General features: G+C 39.8%; 1 protein-coding gene across 1 annotated transcript in view; it reads left to right on the forward strand.

Moving 5' to 3' along the window:
- The window catches only part of eipr1 (EARP complex and GARP complex interacting protein 1), a 46,508-nt gene extending 19,714 nt beyond the window's left edge, over positions 1–26,794 (forward strand). Inside the window, 6 exon segments of the mRNA XM_018695092.2 lie at positions 4,021–4,157; positions 18,889–18,964; positions 18,966–19,057; positions 21,650–21,755; positions 21,757–21,818; positions 26,331–26,794. Of these exon segments, the coding sequence (XP_018550608.1) occupies positions 4,021–4,157; positions 18,889–18,964; positions 18,966–19,057; positions 21,650–21,755; positions 21,757–21,818; positions 26,331–26,505 (648 nt within the window). The 3' untranslated portion in view covers positions 26,506–26,794.
- Positions 26,795–27,435: the final 641 nt, after the last annotated feature.

Raw genomic sequence — 27,435 nt, forward strand, 5'->3', positions numbered from 1 at the left:
ATGCATATATAAGAGAGGATCATGTGCATAAGCATATCAGTGTGCACTGTCTGAAGTAAGATTTGAGTCTTTGTGCGTATGTGTGTGTCTCTCCGTGTGCATGGCTCATCAATTAGAATTGCTGGTGGAACATCTCTGCTGGCTCACGGCACACCCACACACCTTGTCCTGCACATCTGCTCATACACGCACAAACACACACACACACAACCGCACACACATGCACACACACTCTCTCTTCTGGAGTCTAGAGAAAGCATAAATGCATGGCGATTTGACAGATAGCTTTGCATTAGTGCCGCTTGCATCCTAAATGAATGCGTCCCCCAGTGTGGTGTGTGCTGCCTTGTTAGGGCCCCTAATTTGGTTAGTGCACTAATAAAGCTGGGAACCTGGGCTGCACGAAACTCAGTCGTTTCTGTTGTACCACTGGCATAGCCGCAGAGAGGGAGACTTCTGCACCAGGCCTCCCACTGATCATGGAGCTTGCTGAGCTTCTGTTCTGTCAAGAAAAAGTAAGGGAACAATCAATTTTCTGAAGAATTCAGGGACTATCATCAAGTTCTGCAACTGAGTCACTTTGCAGGAAGATCCTGAACTGTGTCGGGCAGCATGTTACATTCTTGTTGTGATATTCTTTGCAATACATAGTGTTTTTGAGTTTGTCTTCCCCACAGAAGTTAAAACAGAAACCCAGCTGTGTCTGTTACAAGAAATATTCAAGACAGTGAAAATCCCTGTATTAATTGTTCTTTTTTCTCTTGGTATATACCAAAGATATATCAAAAAACACTTTGGGTATTTTTATGTCAAAGTTCTTATTCTCTCTCCTCATGTAAAATATTAAAAGACCCATCCTAATCTCAAGGGCATATGCATAAATGTATCTGGCGACCACTATGTACGACTTGACTCCTCTCATGAGTCAGAGTAACACATCTTGGGTGAGAGATTTGAGTGTAAATGGTGGTGATGAAACATTAGTTTTATATATATAAAAAAAATTATTCAATGTGGATCGTCATGTTATGACTAATAGGTGGTCCAGTAGATACCAGTACCACTCCGGAGGAGCATATTTCAACGGCTTCTGCTGCCGGACATGCAGGGATAGCTGTCATGCACAGTTAGGTTTGGCAGTATTTTGATCTAGAAAATGAAACTAAGTTTGTATGTTGACAGTGTCCAAATAAAGTGGCATAAAACCACTCGAATGGAGCAATACATAACCACATTCAGCACAGGCATGTTGACATTAACCCGCGAGGAAAGAAGGCTGCAGGTGCTAGCGCTGCTAATGTTAGCCACACTCAACAACAGCATTGGTTCCCACAGATGCTTTGATCCCAGTGAAAATGTTTCCTTTTCTGATTGTTTTCTTACTTTTAGACTAGTCTAGTCTAACTTTAAATTTACATTTAATCAATGGGGAAAATTTTCATTAGGAACATCCTTAGTTCTCAAGATTCTCTCTTTGTCTTTAATATTTCACCATGTCTGTTTTGCTCTTGTCTATAACTGATCAGCATGCTCAGTAATCCTAACCCAACATTAAAAATGTTTTCTTGTGAATCACCTCTAATAAATCAATCATTTTTAGTTTATGGAGGCAGTCCGATTTAATCAGTAACATTCATGGAAAAGTCATGGAATTTTACATCAAGGCCACAGAGGGAACCCTGCTTCTCTCCTTGTCTGATTTTATCAGTCTCCCATCTTCCGCAGCCTCTCCTCAGCTGCTTTCTTTCGGCTCCTCTCTCTTTTTCTCTTCTTCTACCTTCTTTGTTCTCCCTCCTTTTATCCTCTGTTATTCTTTCTCAGTCTTCCTCCCTCCCTCCTTTCTGCTCTGTTGGCCTGTCTTTCTCTTGCTTGCTCTCCCTCTGTCTTCTCTAGCTGAAATAATGAGTGTGTACCAGGGAGCTGTGTGGTGACGGGGCGATCGATGATCCCTGCTCCAACAGGCAGAAATGGGAGTGGGGTGTGGGGATCAGGATAAAAACCCATAGATAGTGAGAGAGCAGAGAAAAATGGAGCAGTGTGATGCTGCAGTTTAGAATTATTAGATGCATCCTAGTTTAAGGGAAAGATAATCATTTCCATAACCAGCCTGATGAATTAATTGGATTCCAATTTTAAAGTAGCCTGATGAAGTGATATGCTTTATAATTTAAAGCCCTTGAAGTGTTTTGACTTTGATTAATTTCACCTTTATTGTTGCCCTGTGAAATATATGTAGCAGGTTTGATAAATATCCAATGACAAGCATGTCATCTTGTTTGAAAAGCCTTAAATGTTGCAATTTAACCTGACTGCCTTTCAGCTAAACTGTTCTAATTTTTGTATCCAGTGACATTTTGTCAGTTAAATGTTTTTCTCTTGAAATACCAAAGACATTACAATGAATTTAAATGAGTTTCAACCAGCCTAAACAGACTAGTTTGATTCAGCTTTCAGCAATCATCAGTAAAATGCTCTGAGGGCTCATCTTTGACTCCACAGTTGATCCATAAGTAACTCTGAGCGATCTCGAGTATAGATCTATACTCAGATCTATATAACAGATCTGAGTTGTATAGATCTCCACCACTGGGACCAAGGAGAGCCAGGGGTCAGTGGGGTTTGCTGACTGAGCAGGAGGCTACAGGACAGATGCGTGACAGGTGCATGCTGTTGCCCCTCAGTCTCCACACGGGGTTCTTGCTGTGTAGGTCCTGTCAAGAAAAACTCAAATGCTCTCAGGCACTGAAACGAGAACAGAACGTACTGATCCGCAGTTTGGAGCTTCCTGCAAACAGGAGAGTGTAGCTCTACAAATAAAGAGGGATCCATTTGTTTGTTGCATTCAGTTTTTTTTTAAATGCTACAAATTTAATAGCAAGAAATATGAGAAAATAATAATAAAACTTTTGGTGATTGTGGTATCTTTTCATTTTTGTTGAAATTTCTTTTTTAAAACATGGAATTTGATGCGGCTTTATTATCCTGTCCCATCACTGCCTATATTATATCTTAGCAGGTAATTTAAAACTGCAAAAACTGATATTTTTTTGGGCACCCTAACAATTTTTATTGTTATTATTATTTTTTGAAGAATTATTTTAAGAATTATACAGTTGTTTCCTCTCCACCAACTCTTGAGAAAAACATATATCTCCTATTCAGTAAAATAAATATGATTATACCCTGGCTCCAAAATCTCCTAACTGCTACCCATATCTAGTGGGGTAGCAGTTAAGAGGGGTCGACAAACTAAAAGAGGCTTAAAACTGCAGAGTTCAGAAACAGCACTCTGTAAATAACCCATTTCACATAGTCGTCTGATCTTTTACTATGTGTAAAATCCTGTCATAAAATTTGATTAGTGCAGCTTTAAATTAGTTGTAAGTGTTAAAAGAAAGGCTGAATCAGACCAAATCACATTTTGTGGTAGATGTTTGTTGCAAGTTATATGGTTATATGTTAAGACATGTTCTGAGACACGTTCTGACTCACTGGAAATACTCCGTTTGGTTTCGGTTATGGGTACGGCCTGGGTAGAGCGTGCAGGAGGCAGGATAGAAAAGTCATCAACACAACCACTTGCTTGCTGTCAATTCTCCGGACTATCACTGGCTCTATTCACACATCGGACATTACGCAGACTTTGTACTAGGAAGTTGGCAGAACAAAGTCTCTTTAATGTCTAGTCCAGCTGATTCAGACATGTGTGTTCTCCCATTCAGCTTCTCTGGGTAATGTTAAGATAAGTTGAGGGTTGCAGTGCATGGGTGAAAGCAGCTGTAGTGAGTGCGTACATGTTTCAGCGTGACGTAAATTGGCAGGGAGTTGGTTTTCTAGTAATGCCATATGTCATATTGAACAAATGTAGTCTTGAATGTAGCCTGCAGAGAAAATGACCTCTAATAATGCCTAATTATACTGTTTGAATGCACAATACTGGCTGAACCAGTCACAGATATTTAGATGAAATTCATGCCTCTTCTCAGAGATGTTAATGAAAGCGTTTCTGTGTTGCTGCAGGTCTCCAGCACTGCCACACTGGAGGGTAAAGGTCAGCTGAAGTTCACCTCAGGAAAGTGGAGCCCCCACCACAACTGCAGTCAGCTTGCCACAGCAAATGACACGGCCATACGAGGCTGGGACCTTCGCACTATGAGGTGAGCTCTCTTGCTGGGGCTGGTCTGAAAATACAGTATTACAATACACTCTGCACACACATAGCTGTTTTTCTCTTTTTTGTTTCTGTGGCTTTTTTGCAATTCAAATACTGATGATTTAAATCACCACAGGAAATACAGATTATTAGTGTGAATGCTTCAAGCATTCACACTATTGTTCTTCTATTTCCATAAACTTTTGGCCACTTCTTCCGTACGTTTTTCGGCCCCTAACTAGTCCCGCATGCTTTGTGCTATTAAAACCATTCAGGTATCAAAATGTTCAGCTCATTCAGGACATTCCAGGATGTATACAACTTTTTGATCTTATGCTTGTATGATTTTATACAATTTTTTGAATGAATTTAAAAATGAAATGGATCCTATGGGAGCTTTCCCAGTCCCAAGGTTCCCGGTTCAAACCCCGCTTCAGACACTGAAATTTCACTGCACTTTCTGCCGAAGAAACTATTCTGCTGTGAAAATGTTTCACTTTTTAAGCTTTTCACTGTTTTGTTTATTCAACTTTTTGCAACTGTTTATGCTTTTTGCTGTTTACAACAGTTTTGCTATGTTGCAATTTTACTATCACTACAATTGCTTTTACTGCCAGGTTTTGCACTGTGGACTTCAGTGGCGAGATCGGTAACGCATATGCCTACCAACCCATGGTCTCGTGTTCAAGCCCCGATTCCAGACAAATATCAAAAACCTCTCCTGATAAAAGCGATGATAACAATAATGATAATAATAATAATAGATATTGTTACAAATACTTGGCGCTTTTTGCAATTTTGCTGTTAATACAATTTTGCAATTTTACTATCACTACAATTCATTGTAACACCTTGTCGTACTCTGTGGTCTTCCGTGGCGCAACGGGTAGAGCAATCGTCTTTGAACCCTGAGATTGCCGGTTTGATGCCCTCTTCAGACACTGCTCTTTATGCTGTAGAACCCATTCTGCTATGAAAATCTTTCACTTTTGAAGCTTTTTACTGTTTTGCTTATTCCACCTTTTATGCTTTTATGCTATTTTGCTATTTATAACAATTTTGCAATTTTACTATCACTACAATTCATTGTAACACCTTGCCTTACCTCCTGTGGTCTTCTGTGGCGCAAGGGGTAGAGCAGTTGCTTCTGAATCATGCAATTGCCGGTTTCGAGTCCAGCAGTGGACGGGTGTTTATAGCTTTTGAAAAAATTGTATTACTAATACAAATAAAGATTTGAAGAGCAATAGTGCGGATGCTTGAAGCATTCACACGCATTTTCCACAGGAAATGCATTTTATCTAGTTATTATTATTATTTCTTTATATATATAGAGATATGTAAAGACATCTCCTCCTGTTTGAATTTATCCTGGAAATTTGAAGAAGCACAGATGTCCCAGCTTGATAACACCACACCTGCTCAATAATATTGTGGCTGCCATTAAACCAGTGTCAGGAAGAGGAATTTACCAAAGTAGTACTTTGGTCGCATGGAGGAGAGAAAACTCAAAGAGAACAACATGAGACACATTTTCTATAAGCTTTGCCACTCAGTATTAAGTCACTTTTTTTACATGGCAAATTTCTACATGCACCTGACTTAAAACCAGTCAGATGTATTCCAACAGCCTGCATTTAAATCTGACAGAAGTGAGTCATGTAAGAGTCATGTAAGTTAAACTCTTAGAGCTTAGCTCTCAGCATGTGTTTACATGTCATTACAAGATATTTCTGTGCAGTGCACAGAAATATGCATTTAATTTGACTCATCATGGTGAGTGAAAATATTACAGATGAGTTTTGCCACAACTTTTGCACGTCAGGACATGTATTTAAAATATTTTAAAAATGCCATATTTATTCATTTTATCCACATTCACATATTATGTAATTTTAATAATGTGTTATGTATTCAGTGTTATCTACTCAAATCATATTATGACTACAGCTGGGTATTGATGCTATGCTATTGGTGCAGACCAAAATTTAATCAGTTAATTTAAATTATTGTGAGGGGCTGACACATTATGATCCTTATGCAAGATTTTCCTGCTATACCAAATTCTATTTTCCACGTTCACACAACAGTCTTTACTGATGGGAGTTAACAAGTCATACCATTAAGCAAAACAGCACTGTTAAAAACACAATAACCAGAGATTATCAACACACAGTCAGGATCCTTCCAACCCTCAGTATTGGTTAGCTTGATAGCATAAAGACAATTTGCCAGTAGGAACACACCACATATTTCTTAGGTGAAATGTGCAGTATATAGGCAGGTTAAAAAGTATGTGTCAATGAAAGACTGACAGTAAAATCAGGCTATTTATCAGCTACGAAGAAAAAGTAAATTGAACTTGAACCACAGTGACTAGGAGTGTGACAGTATCAAAATTTCATTTCTCTTACTGTGGCTAGAAATATCATGGTAAATGGTATTATGGTGATAATCACTGAATTTTCCTGAAATAATACTATTAGTGGTACAATATAGTAAAAAACTTTTTACTCCATGATTTCTTTGAATTTCATCAACATAACAACTGACGTGCACTGTATATTGCGCTTCACTGACTTTGTTGTTGTATTTCAGCAGTTCACTGCACTGATACTTTGAGTCACTGTCTGTCTTTTAGATTCTTCGCATCATTCATGTTTTCTAATCTTCTCTTTTCTTTTGGTGTAATATTTGTAAAAACAAAAATCAACACTTTTTTGTCCACAGTTGTTGCGCAGTTACATGTACCTTGACTCTTACATACTGTCGTGCTAACACTGCTTCCACCTACATAGTACGTCCTTTCTACTACTGACAACACAGAGCTGAACTTGACACCTAAGGAATAATGTAACATGCATTATTATAAGGCAAGGAGTTTTAAACACTGATGCATTTGAAAGGTGTGACTTATATAAATACATAGAATAAAGTTGTTGAAAAAAATGTCAGCTTTCCACAATGTGAGATACTAAAACCAGTTATTATACTCAACCCTAATCATGACTTATAGGACTGCAGTCAAATCATATCTTGAGGTCATGGACAAAACTATTTACCACTTTTATTTTTCAGGATGTAAGTAGGAAAATTAAAGTCAGGAGGGGAAAAAAAACCTGCACATTGCTACGATTTTGATCTCAATTCTGCAGCCAGAAGTGTCCATCTGGCATTATGTTCTCTGTGGGAATGCAAGGAAAGCAGTAGCAACAGCAGGATGACTGGCAGAGGGAATCTCTGTGAATTTCCTTGTCTGTTTGCAGTCCTGTGGTTGTTCATGAATCTAATGAAGTGCGTGCCACTCCTCAACACATGATAAAGTGTGAGTCTGTGCAACACTAATTTTCCTGGTTGACATGGAGCATTACGGTGCCACACATTAACCTTGTAACTGCAGGTTATCTTCAGTCCACCTTACAACCTCTAGCTGTGTGTGTGTGTGTGTGTGTTTTGTTTTTTTGTTTCCTGTGTTTCTGTGATACGTGATGAGTGAGGTCAGCATGTGTCTATGTGTGGGCCCTGCTAGAGGAATAATAATCACCTCACTATTGATCGCCATGATAACAGCAAAGTACCGAAGAAATTGAGAGGGGTGCCAAGTGAAGGAGAGAGAGGCGGGGAATGAGAGAATATATTTACAAGATGCACATCACAAGCCCAGATAAGATAGCTGAATCATTGATATCACTCCCCGTCAGCCACATAATAAATTAAAGAGTTCCTGCACACTCCGTTTTGGCCATTCTCCCCCTGCTGTGCTATTTTGAAAGATGCAACAGTGCTGATCTGGCCATCGGCACAAAGAGAAGGAGGGGGCGGCAGCACAGGGCTTGTTAGCAGAGACCACAGTCTCATGTCTGATATCAGAGTGTACTGACAACACACCATTATTATCTTGAAGAGACACCTGCAGCCAATAGAGGGAGCATCAAGATGCCTTGTAACAAAAATATCAAAATGATCAACCTGCAGAGTGAGTTTACACAGTTTCTCCCTTTTGTTTCTTCCTTAAAATAAGTAGCTGTAAAGTTGAAAAAATGACCTGTTTTCAGCTTGTCCCTGCTCTTCAGTGAAGACTGCATGTTTTTTATGCTTTCACCAGTCCCTTTATTGGAAGTATTCTAGATGTATTGTGCATGAATTTCTAAATATTTTTGCTGAAAACCAGCCGAACATTTGATATCTTTCAAAACTTTGGGATTGCCACTAGAATTGAAGATAGTTCTGCAGTGTTTGACGGCACAGCATACGTTTTTACAGAATGGCCCATCAGTGGATCCCCACTAAATGAGGTACTTGAGGTTTTTTCCTGCCTTCCAGAGTAACTCTTTGCTGGGCAATGTGATAATAATACTAATCATTAATATCATCATCATCATTATTGTTATTATTTTATCTAGAACTTTACAAACATAATAAAACAGAAAAAGACAAGGAGAGGAACTTGAGGAGGATACATGAGGAAGACATAGTATAGTATAGACATAGTACAAAGACGTAGAATAAAATTTATTTAGAGCTGACAAAAAAAATAATCAGCAGCAGTTTAGTAATTTAATAAATGCTTACTCATTTTGTACGCCAAAATGACCAAATGTATCTGACTCCAGCTTCTCAAATTTAAAGACTTGCTGCTTTTCTTTCTATTCTATGCTGGTAAACTGAATCTCTTTGTTTCACTTTACCATTGTTGGTTAGACTAAACAAGACATATGAATAAATCATCCTGGACTATGGACAATTGCAGTGGGCTTTTTCCTTTATTGTTTGATGCTTTATAGTGCAATAATCGTCAGATGAATCAATAAAGAATGTAGTTGTTAGTTTCCCTGAAAGCTATAAACATAATAAAATGTATAAAGCAAACTGTAAATAAGCCCCAATCATTTTAATAGCTTCAGGTAATGTTTGTATTGTAAATAATAGGTCTGTGGTTTCTATGGTATCTAGTCATTTGCCCATTGGAGCGATTAACTGAATGAATCTCTGTAGCCTTCTTTAACCTCCTTCAATCCAAGGTTTTAGACAGACGCAGACAGCAGCCAAGGGCACTGTGCGTGTGTGTGTTTGTGTGTGTGTTCATGCGTGCACATCTGTGCACAAGTGTGAAGTGGTTGCAAGTGGAGAGCTCGCAAGTGTGAATGAGCAGTGAATCACATTTGTCTGTGTGTGTGTGTGTGTCTGTTTGAGTAAGTGACTTGCATGTGACAAGTGACTGTGCTCGCCTGTATTTGCTCTTTGCTATGTGTACCTTTCCCGCTTTTGTGTGTATGTGTTGTTGTGCGCGCCTGCCTGTACATAAATGTTGCCTGCTTGTGATTTTGTGTATATGTGTGTGTCCAGTTGGTGTGGCAGCTGTGTGATGGCAGCCTTTCAGCACGCTCCACTGCCTCCTCAGACAACCTCTGAGGTGTCCCCTCACACTCGCACAAACACACAAAAGCACACATGAAAGTACTCGCACGGCAAACTCTTCTCTTCCCTTCCCTTCTCTCCTCCTCTCTCCTCAACGCCTCCACTCCCAGTCCCGGGGCTTGTCACCCACCAACCCAAACACTGCTGCCTTGCTCTGAAATAAGGACAGGGACACCAGACTGGTAGTAGCACCCACCTCTAGTTAGTTATATAACACCCTGGAGAGGAACATGATATCTACAGCACCCTGTCTCCCAGACACACAGTGCTTTAAAAAAAATATAACGATAACACTACTTATAAAACATATATGGATCCTGTTCTAGTTTGTACTGATGTAATATGCAGCATTATGTAAATTATGGAATACTCTGCTCCGATATTGGGGACAGAAAGCAGTATTTAATGGAAAATCCTGACACATTTTCACTTCTTCTCAGCCTGTCTTTTTCAGTGTACCTTGGCTTTTACATTATTCAGAGACTAATCCCTGTTGTACAGGGCTGCTGTCGTGATTTTTGGGCAAGGCCTTTTTCAGTAATGTGTTTTTGAAAGGTCGTATTTTACTTTTGCCATAGGTCATCAGAGAGTGTTTAGCAGCGTTTTGTTATCATATTGTTCATCAAGAGTTCCGTCTATGAACAATTTGTGCTATTAGTGTACCTTTGCATAAAGAACATGGTAGCCCTAACAACTATGACTTTACCACACAACATTATTAAAACATATCAGCTGAAGGCATAATGTTGTATTCAGACTAGCCTCTGTTCTACTAATTTCGTTTGTCTTCCAGGGCTTTACTTTCCATATTCTAAAACTAATTTAAAACAACATTTACTGAAGGAATTTCTATACAAAATCAAAACTTTAACAATGATTACTTTGTGAGCACAAAAAAACTACAGCTCCCATGAAAAAAAACTACAAGTACAACACTGCAGTTACTTCATGGTATGTTTTTTTGTCCATATCCAGAAAACCACCAATTCTCCTTTAAAGTTTTTTTTTTCCAACTTTCTAATTGTAATCTCTGTTGTCTACAATTTCTGCTGCAGACATGTCTGAACTAACCTTTAGCCTTAGACTCTCATGGACTCACCTCTTCTCTAGCCATGATGATGAGCCTTCAAAATTCTATAGGAAATGATATTCATTAAAGACAGCTAAAAAAAAGAAATATAATTGAATAAAGAGTGATGTTAGATCATTTTGTCACAGTCTGCTTCCTTGTTTCCCTCGGCCACTCTCCCTAGCCTTTGCTCATTTCCCCTCATCTCGATGTTTTCCCCAGACCTGCCATTTCCCATCTACCCACAAGATGTCCTCAGACTTTCTTCCTGTTCCCATAGCCATCTGCTCACCTGTTTCCTATCCTGAATCACCTGAGCTTCCCTCCCCACTCATACATCTGTTTCCAGTTCCCTCAAACCTGCCATTGTCACCAGATCCTTGTCAGTTCATCTGTTTATGTTTATGTTTAACTTCCTGTGTATTTACCGTCGTTCCTCCTGCCTGTGTTTGGATTCCTGTTGCCGGTACCTGTCTGCTTGCCTGCTTATCCACCTTCTGCCTATAAGCCAGTTTCTTCATCAAATAAAGTAACTTAACTGCAACAGCCTGTCTTGGGCCCTCTCTGCCTGTGCTGTTTCCATCAGCCATGACAAATTTTCAGTGGGGGTTTGAATGGGGTTTTCTTACTTTTGAAATAGAACACAGGCATTCCAGTTTCACTGGGGCTTTCAATAAAACAGATTTAATATTCAGTGGATCCATCAGTTGGGTTAAAGAATTGGGATAGCTATTTGTATCGTGTATTTAGACAAATTACAAATGAATCAAATTTGAGTTGGTATTCATGAAGTACTTTGTTGCAGCAGGGATATAAACATATATCTAAACCACAGCAGAAGAAAGTAAACTTGTCTGTCAGTTAAAAGTTCAACTGGCGGCCACTTATAAATTCATACTGTGACTGAGTCTAGAAAATACACACAAACTGTAAATTTGTTTTATCTGCTTGGATAGGTTTAATCACACACAACAGACAATGTCACACATGGCAACAGTTTCATGGAGGTATTGTAACAACATTTTTTTTTACATTGTATTGTTTGTCTTTGTCTTTTATAAAGCCCATAAAAACTACACTCAGATATTGTTACTAGATATTTACAAGTTCACAGAGGTGCTACACAGGTGCATGGTGGCTTATTGACAGTGATAGCGAGTAGAACAGATTTTTTCTGCCACAGATGCAGTCTCTATTGATTCTATGACTATAGGCTACATTCATCTAAGCAGGCCAAGAGTGTCTGTTGACAGTGGGTCTGGGCTGGTCTCCCCTCTTTCCACAGGCACAAGTTAATCTTCTTGCTATAATTGGCCCAGTTGGTCTCAGAATGACTCTTCCTAAATGCCGGGTTTTAAAAGTGCTCATCCTTTTGTGGTGCAAAACTTTATTTATTTAACTGTCTGAAATTCACTGCAAATTTTCGAGTTTCTGAACAAAATTAATGAATTTGAAATTAAATGCATTGAGGAACCATGTGGGTCAGATAAAGTGATTATAGCCTGAAAGACACAGGATGTCAATCATAGTTTAGAATTTGTATATGCAAGTATACGTACATCAGTGTACATTTGTTTAATATTAACAACTCTGTCAATAACCTCAAAATTTCTTTGAGTAGAAATGATGGGGGAAAAAAACTGTTGCGTTGGTTTGGCAACTATGTGCCATTCCTGGCACACTGGGGTGCTTTGAGCCTTTCAATAATATTAGGCTAGCTAACAGGCATGTAGTACTAGCCACTGGGCATACATCTTCTCTCTCTGTCTCTCTCTCTCTCTCTCTCTCTCTCTCTGAGAGGCAGCGAGAGAGAAACAGAGAGAGAGAGGCATGCCTGTCACTGAGGATGTTTCACTGCATCTCTCCTAAATTCCCTCTTGGACCAAAAGTCCACACTGAGGAGTAAGACACACGCACACACGCACACACACACTGAGCTGCGTAATAGCTGCCAGGCCTGCAGCCATACCATGCACTGCAGGGTGCATACTGAAAAGCAGTGCAGTGCTGCAGTGAAGCATGGACTCTTTACACCTCCCCTGTGGTGTGTATGTGTGCATGTGTGTGTGAGAGTGTGAGCGTCTGACAGAGAACGAGAAAGACAGAGCAGAAGCACAATGAACAGATATGAAAAGAGAGAGAGAGTAAAAGAAGGCGAAGTGATTGATAGTGGTGCTATTTGCTCCTTCAGAGTCCAGGTTAAAAGCCAGCTGTCTGTTGGTACAAAGGCAAGAAGAAAAACTCCTCATCCAGACAGACAACACAGGCTCCTGCTCACACCGTATGCTGCCTGACCAAAAACAGCCTTTTCATTCTACCTATTCAACCGATTTGGCAGTGCTTCAGCAGGCCATAATGATAGGGTACCCAAGGTAAACTATTATTCAAAAGCATTTTCCATCATATTTTATTCACATATTCAAATATAGCACCATTATGCAAAAGTGTTCCCTATTAGGACTATCATATTTCACATTCAAATATGGGCCTTTATGCAAAAGATGTCAGCTGTTTTTGAAATAGTGGTATTCCATATGCCACTGTTGATTTGAGGGTGACCTTTTGAACCCTGCTACTGTCAAATCAATCATCTGTAACCTTTTCAAGTGCTCCGACTTCCACTTCCCCCTCAGTAGACATGAACCAGACATCATGCTGTAACTCTCATAATGGTCTATTCATGACCTTATGCAGACCTCGAAATTAAAGAATAAAAATGAACAAGAATACTTTTAGATTTATGATAGGAGCGCCAATCCCCCGCCTTATTGTGTCTGTCAGACTTTCCAATCTTGCCTTGCACATACGTAGTAGTTTACAGTGATAATGGTGGAACATTCATCACCTGAAATTTGTAGTCATTTTTGAAAAAGTGGGCTGTTGAATTCAGATGGAGTTAGACGAAATTCAGATTCTCAGTCAGTTTTGCCATCTCAAATGACAAAAGTTTTTATCAGCTTTACCTAGCTAGCTACCTAATTGAGCTAATATTAGTTCCGTGTGTTGGTTGAAAGCACAGTTTCAGGCTGAGTTTTTGATGTTTACAACTGACTTGTTTGGAAACAAGGTTTTAAGAAGATTTAAATATGCACTTAGTACATAAGATTGAGGCTAGAACTAGTTAGTTGTAATATTAAAAGTATCATCAGGGAAAATGTAAGATTTTTAATAACATAACCCTGCTTGGATCCTTGTCTTACATGCTACTTTGTATTTTTAAAAAGTATGCTTCAATTTTAACCTTGAAATTAAAAATGTTAGAATGGGGAGTACTTGACATTGTTTGACAAACATAACACAATCTCACATTAAGACTGGCGACGGTTGCTAGAATGTAAATGTCCCAAATCCAATAAAGAACAGGGCAGAGCCACTGACATCTTAGTTGTAAATGGGGCTTTTTGTTAAATGTAACCACTGTTGCAAATCACTGTTACTACAGCCCCATACACACACCTCTACATTATCAGTTGTGATAGTATGATTGCTGCAGTATTACTGACAAGTACTGAATTCAGACATCTTTAATTATAATAAAATGAAGTGAAGAAGTTGTGAGCACTTCATGCTAACCATGAAGACTCTCCAATCATTTAAGTTGCTTGATGTAATGATCCCTTACTTTTTATCCATGAGCAGACTATTCCCCTCTCTTCCTCCCTCCATCCTTCTCTCCGTCCCTCTACCTGCCTGCCTGCTTCTCTCCCTCACATCTTTCTTTCTCTGCCAGCTCCATCACAAAGCCAGGCTTTAATTTTGATCAGCGATGAAATGATTGCTCTCCTCTTTCGATTTTTCTTTTTCTCCCCCTCTCTCCCCACAGCAGTTGTCATAGAAACAGAGACATGTGTGTGTGTGTGTGTGTGTGTGTGTGTGTGTGTGTGTGTGTGAGTGTGTGAGAGAGAGTGTTTGTGTGTGACTGTGAGCGTCTGTGTTCCAGTCGATCCCCTCAGTAGAGAGATTTATCACCCAGACTAAGCCAGGAAGGTTTGTGTGTGTGTGTGTGTGTGTGTATGTGTGTGTGTGCGTGCACATGTGTTTGCATGTGTGTGTGTGTGTTGACCAAATGTGTGCTTGTCTGTCTACCTTTGCAGCTTCCCTCTTACACACCTCAATCTTCTTCTGTATTTACACATATAACAGTATTTTAGGGAATGCGTATTTCCACTTTTATGTTTTTATCTGTGTGCGCCTAACAGTGTGTGTAATAGGTCCCCTGTCCCCTCATCAACCCCCATCACACATACTCACACTCTCAGCCTAGCTGGCTGGATGACTTTAGATTGAGTGTGTTTGGTGGCTTAGGCCGGCCATGACTCTAATCCTCTGCACTCATACAAACACAAACACACACTCGCACACATACAAAAAGTCCCAGGTCTCTCCACTATTAGCCTGGGCCGAGGGAGTGCATGCGTGAGTGTGTGTGCCTTTGAGGAGGGGATTGCACAGAGACACCAGAGAGGGAATGAGCGAAACTAACCCAATTTCCTGCTCCATTTCCTTTTCACGCGGTGGGCGCGTCCCATTCCACGGCAGGCCGGGCTGAACACCAGGCACTCTGCAGCCCGGGGTCACGCCTTTTACCTCAGACTCACACTCAGGAGAGGGAGGGAGTACTGTAAATAAATCATGTGCCCCAGCTCAAAATTACACATGAAACTGCTATTTTGAAATTGAAGTTCACCTAAAGCTCCAATCCGACTCAGATCAGAACACTACTGGTTAATAAGCACTGTGTGTATTTATTCATGTCAGTGACCCGCCTTCATTACAATCATGCATCGTGAATGCAATAAATAAATAAATCTTCCAGAAAGCATTCATCAATGCATAGGAAAATGCAACTGGAACATACACTAAACATAAAAACATTAAACATTAAAACCACCTGTCTAATATTGTCTCTATTGTGCCTCCAAAACAGCTCTGACCCAACAAGACGTAGACTCCACAAGACCTCTGAGGGTGTCCTGTGGGATCAGGCACCAAAACGGTAGCAGCAGATCCTTTAAGTCCTGTAATTTGCACGGTGTGGCCTCCTTGGATCAGAGTTGTTTTCCCAGCACATCCCACAGATGCTCAGTTGGATTGAGATCTAGGGAATTTGGAGGCCAAGTCAGCTCTTTGTCATGTTCCTCAAACCAACCATGAGCAATTTTTGCAGTGTGGCAGGGCGCATTATCCTTCTGAAAGGAGCCGCTGCCATCAGGGAAAACTGCAGCCATAAAGGGGTGCACTTGGTCTGCAACAGTGTTTCAGTAGGTGGAAAGGAACATCAGACCAGGTCACCTTCTGCTATTGCTCTGTGGTCCAGTTCTGATGCTTGCATGCACACTGTAGGCACTTGTGGTAGTGAACAGGGGGTCTATGGCTATACAGCCCCATACACAGCAAGCTGTGATGCACTGTGTTCTGACAGCTTTCTATCATAGCCAGCATTAAGGTTTTCAGTAATTTGTGTTACAGTAGCTCTCCTGTGGTATCAGACCACACTGGCTAGCCTTCTCTCCCGACGTACATCAGTAAGCACTGGGCATCCAAGGAACCAGTCGCCAGTTCACTGGTTGTCCTTCATTTTACTACTTTTGCTAGGTACTGACCACAGCATGCTGGGAACACACCTCAACATTTGGTCTTTTGGAGACATGCTGACTAGGGCCCGTGTGTGTGTGTATTAATGTTTTAGTGTTACAGGTTTGTGGTTGGGTAGAGCTGGAGGCCATCAAGGAAGAGGGGACAGCTGGCCACTGTCCCCCAACAGGTTATAAAAGCCCTGTGCCTCGTCCTGGCACCCAAGAAGCTTCCTCTTCCCCTGCACCACTTGTGTTATGTTGGAGTTTGGATTTTCTGTGTTGGTAATTTAACATTTCCTTTTTTTAGTCTGGCAATAGCTCCATCTGCCAGGCTTATCTGTTAAAATTAATATTGTTGTTATCTTAGTTAAATATAATCAATCTCTGTTAAATAAAATTCCTTTGTTTTAGTTAATCCCTCGCATGTATTTCCCTCTGGTCTCAGAACTGGGCCATAATAATACTACAGCAACACTGTAAGATTATTTATTTATTTTTGTTTTTGTTTTTTGTTGTTGTTTGTTTTGTTTTGTTTTGTTTTTTAGCTTTGTGTAGCCCCTGCAGTGACATGCATTGCGTAGAGGAGCAACACTATCAATGGCACCTTTAAAAAGTCATTTAAGGGTCTGTACAGTATACATTACAGAGTGTACAGACCACCATCCTATACAAAATGCACTACATATTCAACACATGGTAGAAATGATTACTGTATGTAGTATGCAACTGGGACACAACTCGTATTTGAAATTAAAATATCCAAATAACATGTAGAACAAACTCCTTATAGCCGGAGTGGGAATGCTTTTTGACAGGGATCAGTGTTAGTGTGAATATCCACAATAATAAATGCAAACCGGATAGCAACTAATGTACACTCATTTTATAGAATAAGTTATTTAGAACGTGCATGTGTCCTCACTCTATGACCATGAAAAAAAATGTGTTTTCAGTTACTTGTTATTTAACATTTTCTGTCAAGCTCTATATGCCAACACCAGTGCCGTGGTCTAGCAGAGGCAACAGCAAGTTCAAGCACACACACATACACACAGTCCCTGAAATGTCTTGACCTAATTGAAGCCCAGCGGTCTGCCCCAGGTCATTCTCTTATACCTCCCTTATTTTAATGAGATTTTTAATTAGCATGTTAATTGCCTAACATGATCAGCAGGGTGACTAGCTAGCTGGCTAGCTGCTGTTGGCTTCCAGCTGGGCAATAACACTGTGGCTTTCCACTCCACTGAACAAAACAGTGCCAAACTAAGCTTTGCTAGGCTAGTCTGGAGAGGAAATGGTGTTGAAGAAAACGAGTAGTTATTTTACAGTCTTGTGTTGCACTAATGGTGGAGGCAAAGCTCTTATTTATAAAACAGTATCAAGAGACAACAAAGACAGTCAGTTAGCAATAGAACCATTAACACACACACACAGAATCTATATATAAAGTCTGCTGAATCTTTTGGTCTAGTTTCAATTAATTGATTCCGTTGACGATTGACTGACCAGGGACACTTAAGACTGGTATCTGTCTGTGTTGTGCTGCTGATCTCATCATATCTGCTCTAGACAATCTTTGAACAAGTTTCCTGCCCACTTTCATTTTCATGAAATTTTATCACAATCATGAGCTACCCCAGTACTGCTGGCAGTTAAAGTTTCACAATAGTTTTACATCGTGAAGGTTGGACAAAAATATTTTTACCAAAGTCAGTCATAACCACTCTCACATTATTATTTTGAGAATGGGGTGATTTCTGATTGTGATGTCTGTGAAAATTCATTGAGTTCAACCTTAATACATATTATGTATTAATTTATATTTGCCAGTTAGTCTGTAATTTTGTCTGTCTTTTGTCGGTGCTGGGTTGGAAGCATACAGTGGGTTTATCAGAGGTTTTCACTGAAAATATCTGCCAGCTGTGTATGGAAATGAGGCTGATGAGAGCGGAGTTTGTGGGCTAGAAAAACAAAGAGCTAAAAGATGTTAAAATGCTCCATAGAGCTCAGGGAACGTGCAGAGAACCAGTCATGGCAATACGTTTAAAAAACATGATTCTAAGAAGGGAAATAAATAAATGTGTACGCATTTCCACATTTAGTAAAGTACACATTTAAAGAGGAGATCAGGTTGCAGAGAATGTAAAGTTATAGGAGATAAAAGGAGGTGGAGGTGGAAGTGGTGGCCAGAAAGATGGAGACACAATACCCATAGCATCTCTCTTCCTCTGTCATGTCATTCTGTTAACTTCACTCTCGCAAGAACTCAAGGCTGCGCAGTTATGAGGCTTACCTTTATAATTTAGCACTGCCGGTGTCGGCTTCTTTATTGAGCCTGGCCTTCACTGACACACACAGACACAGAGGAGGCTTTGATTTAGCCTGGGAATGTTCTCGCTTGTGTGGACCTTGTGAATCATTCTCTCTCGCTCTCATATCTCCTTTTGTTGTTCTGTCCTATCCCCCCGCCCTCTCTCTCTCCTCCTCCTCTCTTCCGTACTTCTCTCTTATCATTTCTCTCTCTGGCTGCCCGGCTGCTCCCTCTCATTCTTTTCTCTCCATCCTAATTCTTTTCTCAACCTTTCTATATTTTCCTTCCCCTCCTTTTTAATCACCTAAATCTTCTCCTCCCTCTCTCTCTCTCTCTTTCTCCCTCCCTCTCTCCTCTCCAGTCAGATCTACTGTATAGAGAACGCCCATGGCCAGCTGGTGCGTGACCTGGACTTCAACCCCAACCGCCAGTACTACCTTGGCCAGCTGTGGAGATGACTGCAAGGTCAAGTTCTGGGATGTCCGCAATGTCCAGGAGCCTGTCAAGACCCTGGAGGAGCACTCCCACTGGTTGGTGAATTGTAAAGGGGGGAGGGGGGGGGGGGGTCGTGGGGGGTTAGGGGACTCAGGTAGTGCAGAGGGTACTGTCCTTGAAAAGGAGGACCTGAACCAAGCTCCCATGTCAGCAAATGTCCAGCCTACTGAAGTGTCACGAAGTGTCACACTGAATCAGAACCTGCTGTCACCCTGCTGGGTCACAGACAGTTTCAGTACACAGATTAATATAGTATAACATATAGGTACATATGATATTCTGGTGTCCTAATAATTTGTATAGTTGTCTACATACTTTTGCCCATGTAGTGCATCTGTTACATCTAGATTTACAAAACAATCACTTCTAAAAAAATTATATCCTGAGTACTTACTTTCTTAATAATACACAGAACTCACTGAAAGTAATTTTCCTCAGAAAAGAGATCTGAACCTTGGATTTTACTGGCTAATTTTTAAAATGTAGTTTGAAAATGCTGTGAACACCACTTATGAAAATCCAGACAACTTTAGGGAGGTGGCAGACATCACACAACTGGTCTAACTAGAGGTAAATAAGAAAATATGTGGTGGATATCATAGATTGTTATATAAACCGTTTTCTAAATTTTAGTTTCTCTCTTATTCGATATTTTGCTCTCTGATTTTATCAGTGACCAACGGGGCTTTTAACGACAAAGTTTTCCTCCAGCTCACTTCTAATGTTTTGAAACTCAAGTGTCAACTTTTATTGGGGAAATTATTGGGTGCTGTAGAATTTTATCTAAAACTTTTATTGTTGTATAGCGGTATAAATCGACAAGAGATATTACGAAAACCATGAATCATTTCATTGACTATTTGGATGTGAAAAAATGTATTTGCATAATGGACAAAACCTCTTACTTAGCATTACAGGATAATTCAGGCACATTCAGGAAAATGCACTAACACTAATGATAAACATGATGACTCTGTTGACTTCACTGTTGATTGGTTTCTAGTTTTATTAATGGCTTTATCTCCTAACTAATGAAATGCCCTAACTACTGCTGGTGCAATAAAAGTAGTAATACACTAATTACTAATTAAATAGGCAGCTCCTCATTTTGTCAGTGAGGACTGAATCGCAGTGGGTCCAACACAACTCAGTCCTGCTGTGGGTCGTCTTCTGTGAAGCTTCAGGCAGTGCTGAGAGCTGAATCGTAGTGTGCTGCAGAAGCGTGTACTGCATGGAAGACGCGCTCTCCTCTCTCCTGTGTGAGCTGAATAGATGATCAGTGTGTCTGCGAGCCAAAGTGGGCTACTGCTGCAGCACACCAGTCCACACCTGATAAAGGCAGACACACACACACACACACACACACACACACACACACACACACACACACACACTGTAGCGGGCGTTATCTCCAAAAGAGAGATAGACTTGGCAAACATATCCATAACCGTAGATATCTGCAGATAGCAGATAGGTGTGTGTGTGTGTGTGTGTGTGTGTGTGTGTGCGCGCACATGCATGCATGTGCAGGCCTGTGTGTGTGTGTGTGTGTGTGTGTGTGTTCACATGCCCCCATCTAATCTGTGTTTTTTTCAAGCGCTTTTTATATCCATGTGTGGCTATGTGCATTTGTTTGCATTCACGCAACATTATACTGTGTATGCATATGTCTGTGCATTTGTCCTGTGGTGTGATGCCTGTATGTGTGGGTGTTTCCCTAAGTGAGTGTGTGTGTGTGTATGTGTTTATTGTGCGTGCTCATTTTTCGGAGCACAGCCAGGATATGGCCTCGGGGCTGCTGGGGGTATTAGGGACTATTTTTTAGCAGGGAAGCGGATTAGAGGAGCGCGGGGAACGGCGTGGCCAAGGCTGATTTTTCTGTCAACAGCCTCGGTTATCCCTCAATCCCTCCCTGTGAGGGAACTGGGACCGCACTCTGAGCTGTGCCCGGGGCTCACAGAGAGAGAGCGACACAGGCAAACACAAAGAGAGAGAGAGAAAGAGGATGAAAAAGAGCAAAAGAGGGAGACAGTATTGACAGTCAGAGAAATAGAAATAGGAGGACAAAATGGAGAGAGGAAGGGAGGAAAGGTGAGAAACAACTGGATTGAAAAAGAAGTGAAACTGAGCAACAAATAAAACCGGGATCAGGGAGTTTATGATAATGATCATCAACTCGTGAACTAAGCCCAAATATAGACTGCAAGGTACCAAATCCCCATTATTGGCATCTGAATACACACTACGATAGGCATATTTTGCTGTGAATCCCACTGTGAGAATGCTGCATTTTCTGCGTGATTTGTGTGGGCATGAGTGTGTGAAAGGGAGATAGACACAAGCCCGCCTGTGTGTGTGTGTGTGTGTGTGTGTGTGTGTCAGCATGTGTGGTCTGCCTGTACGTACAGAGTCAACATATATGTATGAATGGGTTTATATACTCACTATAGTAATATCGCTGCATTCACCACTTGATTATTACTGGTTTCTGCACCCACGTTTTTTGGGAACAATGGCAGATGCATATATGGCAGCGGGCTCCTGAAAATAAAATGTGTGTGTTGCACTTCCCCACATTGCTGCATTGATAAATTCTCCATGTGTGGTAATGTGTGTTTTCATCCCAGGGTATGGAGCGTCCGCTACAACCACAGCCATGACCAGCTGGTGTTGACAGCCAGCAGTGACAGCCGCCTCATCCTCTCCAATATGGTGTCTATCTCTTCAGAGCCAGTTCGGACACTTAGTGGACGACGAGGAGCTCAGTGAGGGGGAGGACAACCACCAGGACGACAAGTAAGAGCAACTCGGGCTAGTTAGAAAAGGAAATGCTTTACAGCAATCTTAAAATCAGTAGTAATTGCTTTTTTATAGTCACTAGTGCATGTCACTTAGATTTCAGTGTGAAAAGTTAAACTAATACTCCATCACATTTTCATGAAAAAAATGTATGTATATGTATATATATATATATATATATATATATTACTAGAGACAAATATGTGGTACACATGAAGTTATGCATCTTACTTATCTTTGGAATGAATAAATGAACAAGGTTCTTGGCCTCAGTGCTACAGAGTTGCTGATGATATTATGGATGTCATGTGACAAAAGTAAATGTTCACTTCAATTCACTACCAAAGTATCAGCAATAAAAAATACTTTTTAAATCTTTACAAATGCAGGTCAGTGAGTGCTAATGTTCATCTTGGCAGGTTTAGCAACCCCTCCTAAATTTGAACCTTCAGCAATACTAAAATGTCCAACTAGCAGACATCAGATGCTGTGATGTTGATGCAACAATAATGAAAGTGTTGGTTGGGAGACACAACATATTGATTAGTTAGCTATTTCTATAATTTTACCAGTAGTGATGCTAGTAAATACAAAGTTTATTCTTCAGGGTCGGTGACAGGGGAAAGAGCATAGTATGTTTTTATGTGTCAGTCAGTTATTTTAGTTATTTTTTTTCAAGAGTCAAGAATTCTTTATTGTCATTATGCATACACATAACGAAATTTCGTTTGGTAGCTCTCAGCTACAAAGAGGCACAATACTTTAAAATACAAACCAACTATAAACACACTTTAAATATGTGCAATAGAATAATATAATAATACAGTATGTGCAGTAGCATAGCAGCAGAAAATGTACTGAAAATGCAGCACATTGCAAGTCAAGTATATCAAGATGTGATGTCTTTAAATAGCTTATTTTGTGAGACCAACAGACCAAAACAAAGATATTCACTTTGTAATCATATTAACAGAGATGAATGAGAAATGAGCAGATTCTCACATTTGAAAAACTAGCACCAGCAAACATCTGAAGATTCTCAGTTGCCCAGGTTGTCACAGTATATTTAGAAGTGCGTTAATCAAGGGCAACTGGACCACAGCAGCCACAGCCTGAGGATTAGGTTTCTGGGTTGTATGTCCATATATCCTATTGTCTTTAATGCAATATCAAAGTTTGTTCACTTGAACTTAAGATGATTAGATTTTGATGGTCAAAGGTCAAGATCACTGTGACAAAACATTATTATTATTATTATTATTAGTAGTAGTAGTAGTAGTAGTATTATTATATGAAAGTAAATGTCCTGGCAGTGGCTGTGGTCAGAAGAAATGAACTGTGGGAATGGTTGGTTCTACAGTCTCTGTGATACTGTAAGGACAGAACTAGCTTGGATTTTGAGATGTCTCAGCTCAGTGTTATCAGAATGAGCCTTTGGGTGCTCACAAATAAGCGTATTGATTTTTTGTGTTTTATTGTTGATGTCAATTTTCACAAATAGAGGTGGAAAATACACTCAGTCATCAGTTGATTGGGAAATGTATGTTGCTTTATGGTTGACAGGTGTTCCTATTATTTTGTCCACCCCATTCGAATCAATGAAGGCTCAACAATTCACACTTCTTTGTATAACACAGTACAGTACAACCACACTACAAATTACAGCCTCCAAAATGATCGTACAGTTGAATCAACACCTGTTTAACATAGTTAACAACATTATCTGAACATTATAATCTTAATAACGGAGGATTATTGCAGGACTGTTGTATTTGCGTGCATTAGTTCCTTCACTGCCTCTGCTTTTAAACAGCAGGGATGTAATTTCATTCTTTCCAAATCATGATCTATGAATTATCCTAGACATCTTTTATTGTATTGGGACAGTGATATTCTCTCTTCAGTTTTGATTCTTTATTATAATTCAGATGTGGAATCATATCAGTGTGTTGAGGCGCAGACAGTCAGCTTTCATCATATCATTCCTAATTAGAAGTTGCTGTTTTTTGTTTGTGTTTCGTTTTAATTGTACCGCTCTCGTTCTACAAGGAGCCTAATTGTGAGATACCAAAGTGTGTACAAAAACATGCTGCATATTTTGAACTGTTCATTTGATATTGGTCCCCCGAAGATTAAAGCCGACTGCCTGAATTTTCATGTCCACATGCTTTGACATAATGATAAAAGTGGAGAGGTAAGACATTAAAAATATGTTACTGTCAAAATACTTCAGGAGTTTCTCTCTATAGCATTTAGAGTTGATTTTAAAATTGCAGGGGTATCATGTATAATGGTTACCATTCAGTGCCTTCCTCGATCCATTATGGTCACATATCCTCTCTCATCTATAACTACCAGCTCTTACACTCAATGACTGACTCTCATCCACAATTATGAACTCTTCTTCCTAATCACCAGCACTCAGGTTTAGTTTTAACCCTTCCACTATAGTTATTGACCCCTCTTGTATGTACAGTACGTGTCCACTCTGCAGTACTTGGATGCTATGTACGGAAGTCCTCCACTGCTTGGACTATTCTGTAACTTGGCATTCATCAACTCAGTCATATTTGAGGATGATGATTTTTTTTGAGAAGCACAAGCAAAGCAGGCTTAGATTGTTGTTCTTTTTTCCCTGGCCTGTTTGTCTTTGAAAGAAAAAGAAAAAGTAAAAAAAAAATGCTGAAAAAAAAACAGTCAATAAAAAAAGGTAGACTATTATGACATTCAAAAACTGAAAAATAACAGTTACTGGTTGTACTACAAATACAGTATATAGTATATTCTACAGCTCTTCTCTACCAAGGAAATTATTGTCATTTGAGATGCGACACACCAGGCAAAAACATCGCATTCATACGCTTTCAAATACTGTTAACTAATCAATCGTTAAAACAGGTTATTTCCTTTTCTTATGAAACAGAAAAAGTAGTCCGTCAGGGACACCTGTGCACCTGATTATTCATGCACTTATCCAATCAGCCAATCATGTGACAGCACTGCAGTACACAAAATCATGCAGATACAGGTCAGGAGCTTCAGTTAATGTTCACATCGAACATCAGAATGGAAAAAAAACATCTCATTGACTTTGACCATGACATGATTGTTGGTGACAGACGGGCCAGACTGGTGCCAGAAAGGCCATACTGTTTCAAACTGACAGAAAGGCTGCAGTAACTCAGATAACCACTCCTTAACCCTAACCCTAACCCTTACAACAGTGTAGAACAAAAAAAAACATCCCAGAATGCACAGCTGTCCAATGACATAATCTCTAAAAATTTTGCAGTCTTTCAGGATCCTCCTTTCCTTCACATATACCCTCTTGTTCTCTTTTCCCACAATGAATCTATACAAGCAGAGCACTTGAAGTATTTTTATTTTAGGCTACAGCCCAGAGGGAGCAGCTAGGATCTGTGTGAAATAGTTAATGTGTAAAATAAATCCAAATATGTATGTCACTGTTTTCCCTCAGGACTACTTACATCGGTGGGTTTGGGAGAAATTTGGGATGGCAATAATGCTAGATCATAATTCTAAAATGTTATTTATTGTCACATTGTTGTAGCAGTGGGAGAACTGTCTCAGCACTCGGGAGGCTTCTGTTTGTGCTCTGAATGCAGGGAGAAACAGGGAATAAACAAAGTAAATATTCTCCAGTCCTCAGCAGACACTGGTGTATTTGGGCTGTCCACAACATCAAAAGAGACAAACTGATACAAACAGAGATCGTGTGAGTGGGTGACTGTGTGTTCTTAGAATCACGATCACTCAAATATAGCATCTGTATATTAAAACAAAGTCTTTAAGGTGCCCTGTGGAGTTTTTGACCACTACTAGTAGTATAGAATAACACTTTTACAGCACTGATGTTTGTATTTTATTTGTACACATCCCCATAGGCATGCAGGCGATACTGTCACTGCGCTATTCCATGGATTGACAGTTGATGGTGGTAATGCTCAAAGAAATGCAGCAATGCATCCGTAAACATCATGTCACAGTGAAGGATTCACATTATTATTTATTTTGTCACTTATTTTTAGGTTTTACTTTATTCTCTGAATATAATGAGGAATGAAATGAGGATACACACAATGCATTCTGACAAAGGATGGTGAATGTAAACATAGCTTGAAAAATCCACCTTTTAAGTATTTTAATTTTACATTTATTTTTTTGAATTAAACATGCCAGATATTATTATAAAAAATGTTTGCCACTCCACTTGTCTATGATTTTTTTGGTATGGAGCAGCTGACATACCTTCTGAGAGTCAAAGAGAACACATTTAAAGAACGCTAAATAATTAAACATTCATTTGAGATGTTACCTATGACACAGAGGCAGCTGTGTCACTACCTAAGTATTTGGGAACATGAGCCAATTTGGTATCTCTAGGTCCTCCACCATACATTGGTGGTCATGACTTACAGTGACCTGTGCTATGTGATGCTTTCCTCTTCCATGTTCCATAGCTCACCTATGTGTGTACATGTGTTCCAGAGCTAAGGAGCCCCTAAAGGACAGTGTGGTGTCCACCTATGAGGAGCATGAGGACAGTGTGTACGCGGCAGAGTGGTCATCAGCTGACCCCTGGCTGTTCGCCTCACTCAGCTACGACGGACGCCTCGTCATCAACCGGGTCCCCCGTGCCCTCAAATATCGCATCCTGCTCTGAGAGGAGAGGAGAGGAACAGGTGATCTGAATGAGTGTGTGTGTGTGTGTGTGTGTGTGTACAGTACGAGTGCAAAAGAAGAGAGGACAATACATCTATGCGCATCCATTGCTACAAAGACCTATCTTTACACATTCCATTATGTGTGCTGCCTAAGGTTCTGCAAACTGCATGTTCAGGCAGCAATAGCAAAGAGTGTGTGTGATGTAAATATACTGTAGGACATATGTTCCATTGACCTCTGTAAACATTCTTCTGAATATGCCAATTAAAGTAAAAGAACACAAAAAACATGGTGTGCTCCTCAAATGTTAGATGTAACCTTGTAAGAACAGAAATAGGGATGTTTTAAAGAAAACATCTTCATCTTGGCCTCATTCCATCAAGCCCACTGTGTCAGATGATTATATGCATTCATGGGTTATTTACTGAATTTTTTTGTCCAAATCTTATTTGTTACAGGATGCTCAACTATCAATACCAGTATCAACATGTGTTCTCTTGGAGCTAATGTTGTTAATGTCGCTATGTTAGAAGTGCAGTATGTTAAATGCTGGCATCCAAAGACACAGTGTTTGAGTCAGATATTGAGAATGAAAAAGAAAGAAAGAATCAAACCTTAACCCCAGTGGTATGACCTTCAATTTTTCCAAAAGTTCAAGCATAACTCTGGTCATTTTCAGCCTGGGCCCTATTACGCAGGTTTTAGCTTTCATGATGACTATTTTCATCATTACTGAATCTGAAGAGTATTTACTCTCATATTTGAGCTACTGTCAATATAATGATATTGATTATAGAGCAGCTTTAAGTCTATAAAATGTAAGAAAATTGTTTAAAAAAAAAATCATTGCTATTTTTGTTAAAGCTATATAAATAACTTTAAACAGTTAATCAGTTGTCAAAATTGCTATTAATTTTCTTGATCGATA

This window comes from Lates calcarifer, linkage group LG19 (genome assembly GCF_001640805.2).
Source record: "Lates calcarifer isolate ASB-BC8 linkage group LG19, TLL_Latcal_v3, whole genome shotgun sequence".
In the NCBI taxonomy this organism is placed as follows: domain Eukaryota; kingdom Metazoa; phylum Chordata; class Actinopteri; family Centropomidae; genus Lates; species Lates calcarifer.